We start from the raw sequence: 18,349 nt of genomic DNA, 5'->3' as shown, positions 1-18,349 counted from the left end.
CACGCACACGCACACAAACGAAAGCTCACCTCGCGATTTTCGCAAGGCACGACGAGTTTTACGACTGGCGGCTCCGTGACTGCGTATGCTGCGCTACCGTCTTCAACTTGAGAAACTCCTTTATTTTTTTCCTCCTCCTTCTTCTTTCGTTGCTCTCCTCACGTGTTGTGTACACAAGAACGTCAAGGACGCAATGCCAACACTAGGACGATCTCATCTTTATCTACTCTGTATTTCAGAGGTGCACGACACGATGCATCACTATCTATATTGCACGCTACATAAAAATCTTGTTTCTCTTTTTCGTTGATCCTGCGACTTCTCGATATTGGATATTATATGCTCGTCACGCACTCGCGAGAATTTTTATTGTACTTTTTTCCTTCTTCGAAGGAGCTGGCACCGATTTTTTTGTGTTATTGGAAAAGTTTGCGCGTATTTGGCTGATGATGCGAGGACACTTTTTTGTGCAATTTTCAATGCTCGAAGTTAAAGTGGAAAATACATTTGTAGCGAACGTCAAGTATGATAACGCATACAGAGGAACAGCGAAAGACTCTCAAAATGATTAGATCTATCGTTTGAAAGTACGAGTTACGCGAACGTCAGCATTCGTTGGCAACGGAAAAATTTCTGCCAGAAAAGTAACGAAGATAAATAATTAAAACGCGCTCGGAAAAATACTTTTGGATAAAACAACACGAAAGAAAGTGCAGTACGTGAAAAAATTCAAGAAAATTTTCGCGCAAGTGGGGTACGTACAATCGTTAAACTTATCTCAACGAAATTTCTTCGCACAAAGAGCAGAAAAACACCTTCATCGTCAACCCTCGTTAAAGGTCAAAGCAGTCACGATTATTTATAACTCTCGTCAGTTAGCCATTACGTGCACACTCTTGCAAATTACAACGTCACAATTTAACTACATCCTCACCCTTTTATAAAAAGGGCAAATAAAAAAAAAAATATATATATATATATTCACAGAACTTATCCACTGTCACAGGCACGGAATAGAGAAAAGAATAATAACTATGTCAACAATATTTGCGCGCATGCGAAAACGTCGCGCAATGGTAACTGACCGAAGCTCGAGGAGAGCAGAGCGCTTTAAAGGACGCGCACTTAATAATAGCGGCTGAGCGACAACAATATATAAGACCTCTTTGCCGCTGCTGGCGTCCGCCGATAATAATTAATGCATGCGATACGTACGCGCAACCAGCTGATCGCGCGAGCGACGACAAAAAGGTGTTACGCGTGCGGCTCACGCGATATTTTTACTTGTGAAATGGTTGAAATGAAAGGATGTGGCTCTTTCTTCTTCTTTTACTTTGAATGTGGTGCAATTATTATTATCATTATTATTTTTAGGATGATTGCGGTTTTTTTAGAGTCGATCTGCTATTTCATTTCATTTGTTTAATAATTTTTACGCGTGAGCTTTCAGGTGTTGCGTGATTACGAAATTATGAATATAATTATATCTTACGATATTGCACACGCGAGATATAAAAAAAAAATAATGAAATGTAAACTTAATGATACTTGTATTAAGTTTCAAAATAAATATGGCGGTAAGCTTTTTACCAACGTTGTATTAAAAAGATTTGTACAATAATGAATCACTGAGAGTTTATAAAAGACATTGTATTATTATTTTCGAATTGCTAATCAAATGAGAGATGACTATTATATTTTTGCAATTTTTTATAATATATTAATAAGTAATCGTCAGATCGAAATATAGAAGCTCATAAAAAAAATTACATACCAAAAGACTTCCAAGCGTTACGGGACAAAGGTACTTTTGTGGCAACAACTGCACATGCGTGTCCAAGGGAATTATCTTGAAAGGCGTACACGCGAAGTGTTTCCTGCACGAGTAAATTTAAATGATGCCCACTCTGCGCGCATTGTCGTCTACCTTTGAAGTGGAGAATAATCGAGGGAAGAAAAGGCAAATGATCGACGCCTTTTATTTTTCGAAACTGACTAGTTCCAATCATCATCTACGGAATATATTTTTCAATCGGAGTTGAAGCTGTCAAACATGTTGCAACTTTATTAAGGCAATTGTAAGGTAGGCATTTGCGCAACCAGACTTTACGATCAATTGCCGGGATGTAGAATAAACTGATGGTGTTTAAGCGATTTTTCTATCGCTGTTTATTAACTTTATATACTGAGAAAACGGAAAAGAAATTTAGTATGCAGTGCATAACGACATAACATTTGAATTTCAGATTCTGTTTAATTCTTTCCACGTACAAGATCTTGAAATACAATTTCACAAAAAAGGACTTTGTGAATTTGCAAAAATATAATTGAACAGTCTATTCACAGCCATCCGTTTCCCTCCAAAAGAAATCCATCACTCATGGAAAGAAGTAGGCTTTACAAGAAAAATAGTACTGGAATTTCACGACCTCACCAACAAAAGATATTCATCAAAATGAGTCGTTCAGCACCTATGCACCGTCAAAGTACACGGTACCTAGGGGGATCGAGACAACCGCATAAAAGAAAAAGACGTACGAAGGAAGAAGAATTCCGGTGTCGCGCGTAGGGGGCGGCAAACAATACGTACGCGAATCTTTGCACGAAATGCCGCGCCCTTGCTTATAACTGGATTGAATAGTCGGAAGCTTTAAAGCATGTGTCGGGCAACTTGCCAAGGGAGCGGAAATTTGCTATGTACCCGGTGCAAGAGAGCCGCATTGAAATGTGTTTTTGTCGGGTAAAGTTTCGCGGATGCGTGACGCGCAAAACTTTTGGGGAATTCGATGCCCAAGGGATTCTTCTAATTAGTAGGTTGGATCGACTCCCTCTGAAGGATTACTCTGATTAATTAATTGTTACATTTAGAAAGCTTGCTGCTAATAGTTTTTTACACGGACTATTCAGATGTAGGTAATCTATCGAACATTTTTCACTCTTTTGTTATCTTGTTGCTGTCGTTAAAATGAGCGGAGATGTAAGTAAAGTAATTTTTCAAGACGATCTGATACGTCATTTCTACAGTAATCAGTATTGGTTTACGACCGAATAAACTGGCAATGATAACTGACGCTTGCTGTAACCAATTCAGTATTCTCTTCAACGCGAATAATAAGTGTTTATGTACGTAAAAATAAAACCAATAATTTTAATCCCCAAAGCATTGACTGTTTTACATTCATAAACTTCAAACAAGATAATGATTCTTTTAAACTATGATGATTTGTTTTAACTTGAAAAAAATAATAATAATTGGCACGGAAAAAGCAAATGGTCACTTTGTTCACAATCGATTGCTTGCAGCTGACAGGCAGTAGCTCCCACGAAAAAGACTCTCGCAAACTCATTTCTGTCGCTTTCGTCGTGTACGTATGTAATATCGATCGTGTGCTTTTAACGAAAAGCTACAACTAATCCGAGGTCGTTTTCAAAAGATGCGACAGAGTTTGTTTGCCGTCCACTGAGCGATAAAATTTTATTTGCATTGACGCTGGCGGAGTAATGATTTCACGCTGACTGGCCGCTAAAATAGTTGTGTGTGTGTGTGTTTACAAGGTGTAACGCCGACCGTTGAAAGGTCGAGAATTTATTGTGGTTCTACTTTGACGTAACGTTTGTGCAAAAACAGCAAAGATTTTCACAACAGAGCTGAGAAACGACTTTTAAATATAGTTTTAGCATTCGTCTATTATTGTTTGCACGAAAAGAAAAGGCTGCTTCATCGAGCAATCGAATCGAAGAAGAAAATTATTCTGCGAATCGTTTGTTGGCACATGACGATAGCAGTTTTAAATTGTGTAATGTTAAAAATCGGAAAATTCCGTATATATATGTTTACAGATTTGCATGCTACTCATGTCCGTTACATTCCCGACATTGATCACATAGTTAATTTCTATATACAATGCCATAATATAATAATTGGTGATCGTTTGGAAGATGATAATTTCCATTGGATGTAGTTCAATGGCCTAATTAATTGGATACGATTCTAGACCCTTGTCTACTTTCAGAATTATCGAATTGTGGCCTTTAATAGCAAGAAAATTAGGTTGGTAAACAGTAAATCGAAGTTCAATTAATGAGAAAATGTATTTCTACGGTAACGCCATGAACTTTTTTGGAAAAGCGAGCGTTGCAAAAGTACGTACAGAATGTCGCGTAAACGCAATTCGGATCGCGCGGCATACCCGGCAAGTCTCTATTTCGAATTCGACGCACAAACGCGGCTGACGTCACACGGCTCGCGGCCAATCGATCGCAATTGATAATCAATTGATCTCTTGAAATCCGCGCGAAATGATACATTTCGTTTAACGATATATCGCTAACTGTGCGTGGCGGTTAGCAATCTCAGAGGGAATAAGCAGCTGCAGCTACGAAAGAGAAGACGCAGTCGATTGGTTTCACGCGGGCTCGGTGTGCGCTTCACGTGCATCTATTTTCAGTTTGTTGCATCGTCGTACGCGAAGCGAGCGAGACGTGTATACGCGCGCACTACTTTGAGAATCCGAGCGAGAAGGATAAAAACGACTTCTTGCCGGGCCAAACGTAAAGTCACTCTGAAGCTTCGTGAATGTACCCTTTACCGTACGTGTGTGCGTGGGTGTGCGTGTGTGTTGGTCTGTGTGACGTAAAAATCACGACGTTGCTCAGTGTTAACAACTCGCCCACGAGACTTATTTATAAATTACCACGATGATTTTTGAAGAGTAAAGTGGCTTAGATAATTTTGCTTTTGTTATGGAACGTTCAATACCGTTTTTTTTTTCATTTTTCTCATTACGCAAATTTTTTGTAGCTTAAATTTATCTTGATGAGTGAAGTGATAGTTTCAATGAAATTTCAAAATAACGAAGTGTTTCATTTAACTTCGTAGGAATGCCTAATTTACTTATGAATTTGTCGGTTGAGTTATTCCAAAGTACACAAAAATCTAAACGAGATTTTATTGCACGTGTTCTCAATCAAACGATATTTCTCGGGAGTTTAACGCGAGAAACGATTATGCAAGTCGAACATTGAGTCAACACGTCGCTGCCAAAGTGTCTAGCAGAAGTCGACCCAGAAATATCTCAGGTTGCCATTCGATGTATTGCACTGCAAAAATGACTTCGCATATCTTCTGTAGACAATTAAGCCTTATAAAAATACTATGCACGTCTTAAAAATAGATGTGACTTTGGCTGAAATTATGTGACTTTTTATTATAGAACGAAGCGAGATTAAACGGGCATTGATTGTTATCCTGTGCAGGCGCACATATCTCGATGAAAGATTTTTTTCGTTTTACGTAATCACTCAAATATTTATTTTAAAAGAACACTCACCGCATCAGCGTCCTTAGCCTTGAACAGATGATAATAGTAAATGCCTTCGTCACCCTTGACGGTATAGAGAAAAGTACCGGATCTGGAGTCCTGACAGCCCGGGGGTGCCGCTTGGGGTTTGTGAGCACTACGCAGCGGGTGCTTGAACAGCGGCTGCTCCCTGTTCGCTATGTATGCCGATACGTTACCCGACGCTACAAGCAGGTTCACCTTAAAAGAGAAAGAGAGAGACAGAGCAATGAAATTACTTAGGTACGTGCGTGCGAGGAGGGTGTGAACAGGGATAAAAGAGCGAAGGGTGATAATTACGAATAGGGGAGAACTTTGAAGTTCAAGATATGTTACTCTTCGTTAGAGATTTCAAAGAGATTCTCGTGTAGGAGGGTTGATAGACGTTAAACATAAATGCTTTATGATTATTATTCAATATGCAGTGCCAAATCTAACGAATTTTTCACTGCAGTTTGTAAAATTAATTTCGAAATAAAGTTCCAAGATCTCCTCAGATCTTTAATTACAAACCAAAAAAATGTTAGTGAACAAAGCCACAGACGAAACGTATTACATGACGCAAGGCGCTGTATATTTGAGTTTAAATAAATAACAAATAAGAGAACCAGATGTAATACAATCGCGGAGTGACGAAAACATTCGTCGCATGGAAGCTATTACAGAGTAATTTCTTCGTTTTCTCTTAGCTGGTCGACGAATTGTAGGTCCGAGAGAAATGGCTCAGAGCAGTGGCTGCATACGACGCTCTAATAACTCCCGAAGCTCAAAGTCGTGCCGGGGGTTAAATTTTGCAAGCGTGCCTTCCGTTATGAAGATCGTCATTGATCCAGACCCGGGCAATATCTTTTACAATAATCTAAGTGGTTCTGATGGATTTTCAAGTTAGAAGACTTTGCAACGTTCGCAATTCTCGATTCCCGGGAAATTATACTCGCGTGAAACAATGAGGAATAACGGCATTCAATCCTACGCGGATTTTCTTTCTCGACGAGCACAGCTTCTTTCGAGATATGAAATGATGCGACTGCAAACGCACGTATAGACGACCCATTTGCCTAGACCTTTTCTAAAGTGCTATACGTGGGCCGCTCGATAACGTCTCCGCCAAAGCAGCCACGTGTATCGCACTTTATGCCATGTACACCGCGCTCGGATGATATTTGCACACCAGCCATTGCATGTTTATCCTTTTTTTCTTTTCCTCTTTCTCTCTTTTGACGTCGAAATGCTCGATGTTTATTTGACGTTTGCCGGGATCTTTCGCTTTACGCAAGGAGGAAAATACCCGAATTGTTCATTTTCCGTGCTCGGGAGTGAGCGATGTTGTCTTTCTCACGCGATCGAAAAAGAGTTTTGCGGTAATTGAAAGTCGTGTGATAGTGCTGACAATTAGTGTTACACTTTTCGAGTGTGGGTATGCCGCTAGTCTATTTTTCAAAATAATTAAATGCGAGAACGAAATTGCTAGTATTGACAGTGAGAGCTTTTAAATTATAGCCGAAGAAGAAACATTGGGGCTTTGCATATATTCGAACCATTTACTAGAAAGAAAATAGCTAGTTGAATTTAATAAAAGTATAAGCAAAGAAACAAAATTATTCATTTGCTTAACAACCAAAGTAGCCGCGCATAAGGAAAAACGGGCAAATAATTTACGTGCCTTAACGAATGATTTCGTGGAAAGCATAGCGTTTAGATCTGACATCAGACGAATTCCAATTTTCTCGGAGCTTTTATAATATCCATCGTGTACGCAAATGCAAACTCGTCCAAGCTACTTTATTCTCTCTCTCTTTTTGCACTCGGAAAAATAATACTGTCTTTTTATTTTCATGCTCACTCGGCAGGAAGTTTTTTTGTTTTTCAATGATAACATGATAACATGCTTATTATATATCGCGAATTTGACGATGTAAAATTTTAAAATCATTTATTTTTCTTTTCGCAATATTCGAGACAATCTTATCGTGAACGATAGAAATACGCAGGCTTGCTCTGCTTCTTTAATGATTTTACTTTTGTTTTTGAAATGGAACGCGGCAACACCTGTTCTGTTGTTATTGAAAAATGACTTTACTCCTTTCTTATTTTTTACTGTTATGGTATGACATTTTGATGAATCAGAAGAAAAACGGTTACGGTGGTCGGTTTTTCTAAATGAAAAATATCAAGTAGAAAAGTTGTCGACAACAAAAACGTAAGTAGATATGCGTCATTTCGTTTGCTGACCTTGGCCTACTTGAAATCTCAAAAATGTCCGACCAAAAATTTATATCTTTAAAGTTCTTATCTCACAAAATCAACATCTTTTACCGTAACGTTTGAACAATAAGTTCTCTCCCCCTAAGAATTTTATGCGCTGAAATAATTTTCAGAAAACTTCGAAAAAAAAATCAAAACTTACTTTTTGCGGTACATTCTTCTTCCTAATCTCACTGATGATCCACGGAATCATTGGAGCCGCGCACTTGCGGTCCATTGCGGTATAACCGCAATACTCGACCGGCATGTGCTTCATCTTTGCGTATAAAGCGAATGTCAATCCAGAAAAATCAGCCTACAGAGCTTATAAGTGCAACAAACTGTATGAATTCGAGGATTGTCTTTTTGCCCTCTTCCTTTTCAGTCCACTCCAACATTTCGCATCTTGGCAATGTACGACGCCAAAAAGACGGCTGCTGCTGCTTCTCCTGGAATATACGTATGACTCTCCACTCTTCGCTTTCTGCGGGGAAAAAAAGCGGAAAATCGTTACATGTGCAACCGCTCGTCGCTGTAGGGTAGGGGGTTGCGTAATAACGTGATGCGCGTGACCCAACCAGACAGGTGAATTTCTTCTGTTTGCATTTGTTGCTCTTTCATTTTTTTTTCTATGTGTGTGTCTACGACTACGGTTTTAATAGAATTTTCGATAAAGTCGACCGAGTTATACCAGAGTTATGAGGTGATCGAAAATTTTTCAGAGCACTTTTATTATTTCGTATTAAATTTTTTGAAGGCTTCGCAAGGCATTGAGCGTTTTATGCAATTATGTTTTGACATACGAGCAGCGGTAACCACTCGTTGAAACCACTCAAATCGTTTCATTTTCTTTTACAGCTGGCTACATTTACAATTATAGTTATTTCGTTATTGACTTTTTTTTACTTATTACTTATTCATGATGAAAAACGTTCCTTCATTGATGTATAAGTGATGACGTTTCAACACCAAAGTAATTGCATAAATAATTTTGTCAACAAACTCAACTAAAGGAAAAAGCGAAATTCTACTTAACAATGCGAGTAAACATAAAGCCATTACGCTTAATACAGATTCGACAAATGTGAACTTCAAGAGGTAAATAGAAATGAAGATATACACAAGGCATGATGGATACTTTGGGAAACTAATTTCCGGAGACCGCAATCCACTCAATTTGGTACAGATAAGTTATCAAATTTAGCAAGCATCTATACATTTAGCCTAAAAAGCGCGTCATTCAAATTGTTTCGCGATCAGCCGACATAAGAGTTTATCAACCGGAGCCTTTCGGACGATTTAGTCCCGCAGTAATTTGCATTAAAATTAACATTAAAACTAGAAAGCGATGGCAACGATGGGGATATGGATGTATAGAAAACACAGAGTCTTATCGCGGCAACGACCTCGACTCGCTCGCGTGGAAAGAAGAACCTCTCATCGGATTAATTAGGAATTGTGAAGAGAAGAAGAAAAGAAAAAAAGAATATCACACGAGGGATTCTCTTCCGCGCGCCCGAGAGGGAGAGCCCATATCGAAGTGCATCACCTCCGCCCCCGCAAGCTTTAATGGTACACCTGCGATTTTCTTTCGTTTGGCTGAACACGACAGAGACAGAGACTTTTTTATTCGAACTTTGGCCTCCTTTGTTCACGCGATAGTGTCGCGTTTGCCTATTGATTTGGTGTTAACGGAAACTTAATAAACGCTTACTTTTATTGTTAAAAGTTCGTGTTTTTCCTTTCATCGACCAGCACGACAATTAAAAATTTCAACTCTATGAAATTGATGCACATAAAGTAGAAAAAAAAAAGAAATACTTCTTGCAACATTGTAATAGCTTTTCAAACGTACCGAGTTTCAAATAAACTTACTTGCTGTAAGATAATCTATACACAGACGCACACAGGCTGTTTCGCAGCGTAGGACCCAAAAGTTACATATTAAAATTCGCCATGAAATAAAAAAGAAGAGAACGACTACTGACTTACGTCGGAATACAGTATATTACTTGAGGAACACCCTTCTGCGTGCGAAGGGCTTGAGAACTTAAAAAAGGAGAAAGCACAACGAACGTATGTCAATCAGAGCTTCACCCGCGCACAGCTGAGAATGAAGAGGACTCCCTTTTAAAAGCTTTAGACGACGGCCTCTAGAGCCATGTTGTCTGCGGCGGCCACGCGAAATGTCAATAACGCAGGCGCACGCCGACGCTTGCGCGCTGTGCCTCCAATAGTAACAGTAGTCTGTGTGTATGTATGTAATAACGTGTGTGTAGGTATAATGAAGAGATGACGGTTTCTTTTCTCTTTTTTTCTCTCTTTTCTTTTGTAGGTTACACATTTACATAAAACTATATCGCCTTCTCTCGAGTGTAAGAAAGGTGTGGGACTTTTCCAAGTTTTTACGATGGGATGTTTGATAGTTACAGGTGTTTACTAATTCGGCTTGCGTGTCGGTAATTGGGCCAGTGGGACTTCGATGTGGGCAAGAATAATTATTAGTAATCAAGGATTTGAAATGTCCGTGCAGACAATGCTGCAACAATCGCGAGATGCCAGTGAGTTTCAAAATAAATCATGTGAATTGTGTCTACGTAACACTTCACCAAATGTAGTATTTTTGTTCTGCTATTTCAAAAGTGATACGATAATTAAAAACAAATTATATGGTATAATTTATTGCAAATAAAGTGTAGAATCAGATGTGCCTAAATACGTGTATTTATCGTAGTTTCTACTCACGGTGGCTTTATATTTTCGTTTTAATTCACTTCGCTTGGTTAATTTACGCAATTGAGCGCTGTCGTATAGCGATTGTTCCGTGCTCCGTCGGTACTTTCATTACAATTAATTTGCATTATGTTTGTTTTCATAATGATGTATTACAGATATGTAGGTTAGGTTAGGTCAAGTATGTGCTAATAACCATCTATTTGTTTTTTCAATGAACTCGCAAATTGCACTTCGATATGTATTCATGTTGTTTAATATACTGTCAACGGTATTGGGTCAATGAAAATATGACACAATTAATAGAATTGCAATCCCACGTGTTATAAAAGTTATCCTAGTATGGAAGGTTAGGAGACCCACGATTTTCACATTGAATATTTACAAATAAACGTACTTTTTACAGTAGCCTGTCACATGGATGGTTCCGTCATCGCCAGCTATACTCGCGAATCTTGAATCTGGAAACGGTTATGCTCTACTCCTCGAAGTATGCGCAAATCTCGAACGTTGAATATGTATGCTGTACACTGTTTTTTCTTTTACTCGTTTACTGCAACAGCAGGCATTTTTCTGAGAAAACACCGAGATGGCAGGGGAGTATGCACACGCGCATAGAATATCGTCGTAAATGTGCGAATATATGGAAAAGGGAATTTCGCAGATGAATACGCTCCGCACAAATAAAAAACGGTATATATTCCGTTACGACCAACGCACAAACTTGGTGCACATGCACTTGTCTGGAATACTAGAGAGTGGAGACTTTTGGAGAGTATACACAATCGAAAGATTTGCGAGAATGTAAATGTGGCCGATTTGGCGCCATCTCGCGGTGAAGGCAAGAACGTTGTTACTTTAAAAATTTGCGCGGGTTATTCAATTTCGACAATTTTCATATAATTTCAATAATTAAAATATTTTCCATTACAAAATACAAACAATAGATAATAATTGTAGTTTAATTTGTGTTATATTAGTATTTTTTTAATTGATTGATGTAGTAGTTTATGATTATTCATAGTAATATTTTATTTATGAAAAATATGAATGTCTTAAATCACACTGAGCTTTTATAAAATGCAATCACATAACTTGTGATAAAAAAATTTATTAAAAATATTTACATTACATTTGATACTTGAATATAATCAATAATTAGTTATCTTAGGGTGAGTAGTTATTCCTTTTCGGAAGAATTTTCATCTTTTGGTGAACATTTGGAGGTGATTTCAAAGTTCCATCTGGGTTGAATATATTATCTGGACAATATTTTTTGGTGCAAATTCTTATAGTTCCATCTTCTGAGCACCAGCAAGTATTGCAATAGAATCTGAATCTCGTTTTAGGAGTACACTGCATTTCAACTTCACTAGAATCTTGAGAAAAAAATGATTTTCTATTATAAATTTTATCAAAAATTCGAGAACATGAAAGTATTTGTTATTTTCATTGAAACGCAAGATCTATCACGATTTTAATCTGCTAGATATGAATTTTTTGCGATTGTAAAATTATGGACGTGTTATTTGAAACGAAATTTTTTCGGTAATCAGTTTACCAGTGTTGCTGATGAAGATAACGAGCAGAATAATAGCAAACTTCAAAACACGCATTCTTGTTTTTTGTAAAAGAAAATCTTTCCGTTGTGGACAAAGGAACTGTGTATCTCTTTGAATGTCGCCTACACTCGCTTGATCCAATAAACTTGACACATTGAACTTGCAACGCAGCAACCGGGCCTGCGTTCGCATGTACTACGTAGGGTGTAAAATAGGTGGGGAGCGATGAGCAAGGAGAGATGAGCCATACATATATCATTACGTCCAATAGCTAATTTGACTGTGAGGGTCTCGTTACGTGGAATAAGAAAGTTTATTAGAAAATTGTTTTAAAAGCAACTGCTGCGCACGGCTCAACATTCATATTTCACTTCCACTCAGGGCTTTCTGTTCTTTATTTGACATGAAATTATTATTCAAGTGATTTTTTACGATACATTTTTTTAATTTATATTTTATTTATTAATGATTGGTAAGATGAACTGAAAAGAAAGGAGGTCGTTGAACTTGGGTATAAAAATAACAAGAATTTTTAATGCCAGTTTGTTACGACATGATTTATTTTCTAAACTAATGTACATTATAATGTTGAACTGAATTAAAAAATAGGAACGACAAGGTGTCTATATGGTTTCTTCGAGGAGACGTCTCTGTTAAAAACATTTTTGTCGCAAAACATCTTGGTGCAACCGCCAAATTTACCGTCAATAGAATATTTGCATACGCTAAAGTATTTACAATAAGATTTACCGGGTATACACACTTTTTTTTTCTTTAAAAAGTTAATTTATTTTAATGGTTTTACTTACTCATATTTATAAAAATGGTAGTAAATCCATAAGAAATTATATATGTTTAACAATCTCGTAATGTATTTAAACAATAATTCTAAACTTCAACTTACGATCAAAAATATTTTAGATCTCATCGGTTTCAAGAACAATTAGTTGAGCTGAAAATTATGTTTATTGCATAAATACTTAACATACTAATTTTACATCAATGAACTTGGTGAAATTTTGTATTTGATGATTACTCATCGACAAATGTTCCTTTATCAATCTTTCGTATTTTCAGCTAATGTTAGCTTACATTAATTGTGCAAATGATTATGCACGCATCAGCAATGTTTTGGATAGTTTCAACGCTATAATTGTTGAAATGGAACTACGTTAACCAGAAAATTTCAAAGAGAAATATCTTTATGTATAATTCACATTTAAATTATTAATTAGAAACGTATTGAATTGAAGAATCTATAAGTTTCTATATTAAGTTACCGTGGCTCAAACAAAATGTTGATTCAATGTTATTTAATATGGCTAGTTCTATATATTCACTTAAAAATTTTAATATTAACTTAAAATACAAAAATTTTGCATAAAAAGTTTAAGCTTCTATGTTGAAACTGATCTCAATTTTATCGACTCATTTAAAATAAAATATAATACATATAAATAAGTAAATAATTTATTACAAACGCAAAAACTTATGCCTAATATAACTTCTTTACATTTGTTAAAAAAACTATAATAACGCAATATTAAATATATCTCATAGTAAATGTAAGATGGATATTTTATCTAGGCTTGAATGTTTAATTTTGATATTTTTCACGTCTGTGTTTATTTCTTGACATTAGTATTTATCTCCTTTGAAATATTAAGAGAATGAAATATTTTTTTATTAGTACTTTCGCATTCACGTGAAAAAAGAAAATCATTATTTTTTTAGAATATATATGGGTTTAAGACCTAAGACGTAAACAATATGGAGACACTAAAATGAATTTATGTATTAGCTGATTACTATTCACGGTAGATTTTATAGTCTTCAGAAGAAACAAGAACACTGTGCGTGGCATTTTTCAATATTCAGTACACTTTTTTTAAGAACTTTAAAAAAATTATCCATATACATAAATTAAAATCGCATTTGAGAAATAAGATTTTAAGAATTGGTCGTTTTATATTGAAAATGATGTTTTTATGACATGTTATTTATTTATTAATAAACTTTTCTTTGATTGTGATTTTTATACACACTTGATTTATGATTAATTTATAAAAAGCGAACTAATAACCACTAATTAATAATATAATATTATATATACTATTATACAAGCGTATGTTAACATTTCTTCAAACTACAGTAGGCACTATTACCACTTGAATTACACAAGCAATTGTTGCATTTGTCGTAGAATAATACTTGATTCGGTTTGCAAGATATGCCTGAAAGAAAATTTATCGTTATAAAGTTATATACACACACATATGTATATTTTAATTAAAAAAAAAGATGGAAGTATTTGTATACCTTCAGTCGTTAAATCACTATGTTTCTTTGTACATGCTTTCAGCGTACAGTAAGCTCTTCTACCATCTTCACTGCAAATACAGGTATTACAGTCTTTTTTAAAATGTCTTCCAGATTTGCAAAAGCGTCCATCTAAAAACATATGAACAATAATAAGTGGAATCCTTCTTTCTGGTTTATTAAATAGTTCTATTTGCCTTTGGAAGATTTAGAGCTTTTTGAAACTATAGAACATTTTGAAGATTTGGAGTTGTCATAAGATGAATCGGACGAATCTGACGAATCGGACGAATCTGACGAGTCAGACGAATCTGATGAATTTGATGAATCAGACGATGATGAACATTCAGAAAAATGTTTCTTAATATCACGAGGACACTTCAGCGACGTACAGTATTTTTTTCTACCATTCAAGCCACATATACACAGATTACATTGTTCTTTGGATATTTTTCCAGGTTGACAAACTTTTTCTGCAATGGTTGTAAGATTTATATTAAAAGAGATATACTCGTATAGTGAAGAAACTCTTCTACATACCATTACTGGGACAGTTCCATTCTGTGCATAGTCCTAAGTTTCCTTTCCTATTGCAAAAGCAATAATTACAATCACGTTTGATAATTGACCCAGGCGAACATGTCTTAGGCAAGTAATCTATAAATTATATACTCATAATGATATATTTCTTAACGAATTAAAATTCGATTTTTTTACCTTTAGTTTTTCTTATCATAATTTCCTTACTTTTGGGAGTACAAGCTAAAGTAGTACAAGTTGCCGATGTGCCATCCGACGAACAAGTACAAGTATTACAATCAATTTTAAATATAGAGTCTGGTGTACAAATTTGTTTCTGGATCGTCGTGTTATAACCTATACAACGCAAAAACAATTTTACACTATATATTCGACTTCTTAAGATTCAAAAAGACGATTTTTTATTTTATTACCTAATTCATATTCAGGACATATTTTATCCGTACATGAGATTGTAATTCCATCCTTAGAGCAAATGCAGTCGTTACATTTGATTTTGAAAATAGAGCTTGGTTCACAAATCTGTTTTGCTGTTGTAATTTCATTAACTGATTCAGTCACTGTAGAACATCGCATTTAGTTTTTAAATAAAAAAATAGAAATTATTGATATTTAATAATTTAGAAATTTCACCTGTATTTGAACATGCCATCTGCGTACAAGCACCAGGTCGCCCATTCTCATTGCAAACGCAAGTATTACAGTCACGTTTGTATGATACTCCAGGTTCACAACGCCATTCACCATCTGCAAATTTTGAAACCAATACGATTTTACGGTCAATTTGCTAGATTTTATAAACTTATTGAAATAAAATCAATGTACTTTCTATCCATATGGTACAAGACTTTTTCGTGCAAATTGCATATGTTCCATTCGTTGAGCAGGCGCAGGTATTACATTTGTCTTTAAATGTACTACCTGGTTCACAAATTTTTTTTGCCATTGTTGTTTCTGTGGCTACAATAAATTCAATAAAAAAATTACTCAATATATGTTACTTCAATCATAAATGAATATTAGCATAAAGTATAAGTACTAGTGTTCCATTCAGCACATGCCATCTCTGTGCAAGCCATAAAAGTACCATCTTCTGAACAAGTGCAATCGTTACATTCTATTTTGAAAGTAGTATTTGGTTCGCAAATCTGTTTCACAGTTGTAGTTTCAAATCCAGGACAAGCCCGATGAGTACAAATAGCCATAGTACCATCAGACGAACAAGAACATGAATTACATTGAATTTTGAACAAAGTATTTGGCTCGCAAATTTGTTTCAAATTCGTTTTCTCCACTTTTAACAATTAGAAAAACAATATTATATTACGAAAATTGTAACTTAGTAGATGAATTATTATTAATTACCATGTTTCCATTCGTGGCATAAGTCGTCTGTACAAGTCATCGTTTTACCATCTTTAGAACAAGTACAATTATTGCATTCAATGTTAAAAGAAGTATTAGGTTCGCATATTTCTTTTTTTGTAGTAGCTTCTAAAGTTGATTCTGCAATTAAATTTATACCAGAGTACGATTGAAGATACATAAGGCAAAATGTAGACAATTAAGTAGCCTAAGTAGCTGAATAGTAATCACATATCACCTGAAGTTAGACAAGTCATCAAAGTACATATCGAAGTTCTACCGTCTTTACTACTTGTACAAGTATTACAATCACTCTTAAAAATCATTCCTGGCTCACAACGATATTCTCCATCTACATGAGATTAAAAGTAAATTTGTCTCAGTAATGCAGATTACTCTTTTTTATAAATGAATATAAAATTTTTTACAACGTACTTTCATTCCACTCTATACAAGCCATTTCAGTGCAGGTAACAGTTTTCCCATCCAACGAACAGTTGCACGTATTACATTTATTTTTGAAAGTACTTCCGGGATCACAAATCTGAGCAAGTGCTTTACTTTTAGGCTTGATCATTTCTGCAGCTATAAATAGGGTAGACAAAAGTACATTAAACTATTATACATTGATGGACAGCTTCCAACTAGTATTCGTACTTTTATTTCCACAAGTCATTAAAGTACACGCAGAGCTTTTTCCGTCTTCATTACAAGTACAAGTATTACAATCTCGCTTATAAGTTAGCCCAGGTTCACACCGCAATTCTCCATCTATTATTGATATTAATAAAACTAACATTTTTCCATATCTTTTAATTAAAGTACTTCTTTAACTAACCTTCTTTCCATTCCCCGCAAGTTATTTGCGTACACACAGCATTCGTCCCATCAACTGAACACTGACAAGTATTGCATTTATTTTTAAAAATTTTTCCTGGCTCGCAAATGAGTTTTGTGGTAGTTGTTAAAATTTCATGTTCAGTAGCTATAGATGATAAATTACAAAATAGAATGATCATCATATTTGAAAATAGTCATAAATTCATTATTTAATTATAACTTACTTGTACTTATGCATTCTTGCAATGTACATATGCTTGATTCACCGTTATTGTCGCAAATACAAGTATTACAGTCACGCTTGTACAACTTTCCTGGTTCACATCGGAATTTGCCATCTTATAAAAGAAATAAAAATCTCAAGATATTTAAGAATCATTCTTTACATAATTTGCAATTAACCAGTGTACCTTCTTTCCATTCGTCACATTCTTTGTTAGAGCATGTTTTTGATGTGCCATCATAAGAACAAATACATACGTTGCATTTTTCAAAGGAAAATTCCCCAGGTGTGCAAATTTGCTTGAATGTTGTAGATTCATAGCTATTATTTTGTCCTAATAATGAACACAATGGTTAGCAAAATTTTCTTTTCATTCCTACATATCTACACTCCACGAGAATTACTTTGAAAAAATCTTTTTCTATCAAATTTATTTTATTTGCAAATAACTTTTCCCTACAGTCTATTATCAGCAAATATATTTTATTATAATATAAATAATGTATTTTGAAAGAACTATCCAACTTACCGGTTACAGCAATGATATTCGTCAGTAATAATATAAAGTACTTCATGGTTACCTTACTTTTTCCAACCAACTCGCGAAAGTTTACTGTTCAATCTGATGAGTATCACAGCATCCAATCTCCTTATAAATAGCGAAAGTGAACTGCCAGTGCTCCAGTTGCAATCAGTAAAGATAAGAAATTTTTCCTCTGCCACTTCGCAAAGAATTTTATTAATTTTTATCCTATGGAAATGTTTATCATTCCTTATGATCATTTATGTTCAGTTTAGGTTGTTTCAAATAAAATTGATTTTTTAATATATTTTTAACAATTGGTTTTCGCACGCTAACTTCCACGTAGAACATTGAAAAAATTATATTTTAATAGAACATCAACTTAATAAATGCTTGAAGTAAAAGAATATTTAGGATAAAGCTCTTTTCTAAAAGTAAACAGCAATCTTTCTTCAAAACTATCAGTTATTTATTGTATATTTGTATTTGATTTTCTTATATTTTCTTATATTTTCATGATTTACAAAAACAGTTTTTATTGCATGTTTAATTATCTTATCAACACTGAAACTGCGATGGGAATAGAGTCATTCTTTAGTTTATTTTGGATTTTCAAGGCACTGATGCCAAAATTCAAGCTTAACATTCTTCAGTAATTTAT

General features: G+C 35.1%; 2 protein-coding genes across 9 annotated transcripts in view; both read right to left on the bottom strand.

Annotated features, from left to right (window-relative positions):
* Positions 1-11,027, bottom strand: part of LOC131665563 (TBC1 domain family member 1) — a 29,632-nt gene extending 18,605 nt beyond the window's left edge. Inside the window, exons 1-4 of one of the 6 annotated variants that reach the window (XM_058937520.1) lie at positions 9,576-9,710; positions 9,459-9,494; positions 7,747-8,067; positions 5,331-5,540 (exon numbers count right to left, since the gene is read on the bottom strand). In XM_058937520.1, coding sequence (XP_058793503.1) covers positions 5,331-5,540; positions 7,747-7,860 — 324 coding nt within the window. In that variant the 5' untranslated portion in view covers positions 7,861-8,067; positions 9,459-9,494; positions 9,576-9,710. Of the gene's footprint in view, positions 1-29; positions 1,063-5,330; positions 5,541-7,746; positions 8,068-9,458; positions 9,495-9,571; positions 9,711-10,713 lie in introns of those variants that run through there. The other 5 variants (XM_058937516.1, XM_058937518.1, XM_058937517.1 and 2 more) reach the window with 5 other exon arrangements.
* A 2,889-nt stretch (positions 11,028-13,916) lies between these two features.
* LOC131665564 (protein draper-like) lies at positions 13,917-17,773 on the bottom strand. 3 transcript variants are annotated; one of them, XM_058937525.1, is made up of 17 exons: positions 17,695-17,773; positions 17,353-17,499; positions 17,167-17,280; positions 16,941-17,087; positions 16,760-16,873; positions 16,538-16,687; positions 16,341-16,454; positions 16,103-16,243; positions 15,777-16,031; positions 15,563-15,697; positions 15,371-15,484; positions 15,133-15,297; positions 14,915-15,073; positions 14,738-14,854; positions 14,395-14,670; positions 14,198-14,329; positions 13,917-14,112 (listed from the first exon to the last, which is right to left on the bottom strand). In XM_058937525.1, exons 1-17 carry the CDS (start codon positions 17,738-17,740, stop codon positions 14,009-14,011), a joined length of 2,430 nt encoding a protein of 809 aa, XP_058793508.1. In that variant the 5' UTR covers positions 17,741-17,773; the 3' UTR covers positions 13,917-14,008. The 3 variants fall into 3 exon arrangements, with proteins under 3 accessions (XP_058793508.1, XP_058793507.1, XP_058793509.1); XM_058937524.1 differs by having other exon boundaries at positions 15,151-15,297; XM_058937526.1 differs by having other exon boundaries at positions 14,945-15,073; positions 15,151-15,297.
* Positions 17,774-18,349: the final 576 nt, after the last annotated feature.

The sequence above is a fragment of the Phymastichus coffea genome, unplaced genomic scaffold (assembly GCF_024137745.1).
Source record: "Phymastichus coffea isolate CEN01 unplaced genomic scaffold, Cenicafe_Pcof_1.1 PCOF00052, whole genome shotgun sequence".
In the NCBI taxonomy this organism is placed as follows: Eukaryota; Metazoa; Arthropoda; class Insecta; order Hymenoptera; family Eulophidae; genus Phymastichus; species Phymastichus coffea.
This window is presented reverse-complemented; position numbering and strand designations above follow the sequence as displayed.

Coding starts and splice junctions, on each gene's coding strand:
- LOC131665564 (XM_058937525.1), bottom strand. CDS start 17,740: ATGAAGTACTTTATATTATTACTGACGAATATCATTGCTGTAACCG. Junction 15,485..15,562: donor TTGTACCATATGGATAGAAA/GTACATTGATTT, acceptor CAAAATTTGCAG/ATGGTGAATGGCGTTGTGAA. Junction 14,671..14,737: donor ATGGAACTGTCCCAGTAATG/GTATGTAGAAGA, acceptor CAACCATTGCAG/AAAAAGTTTGTCAACCTGGA.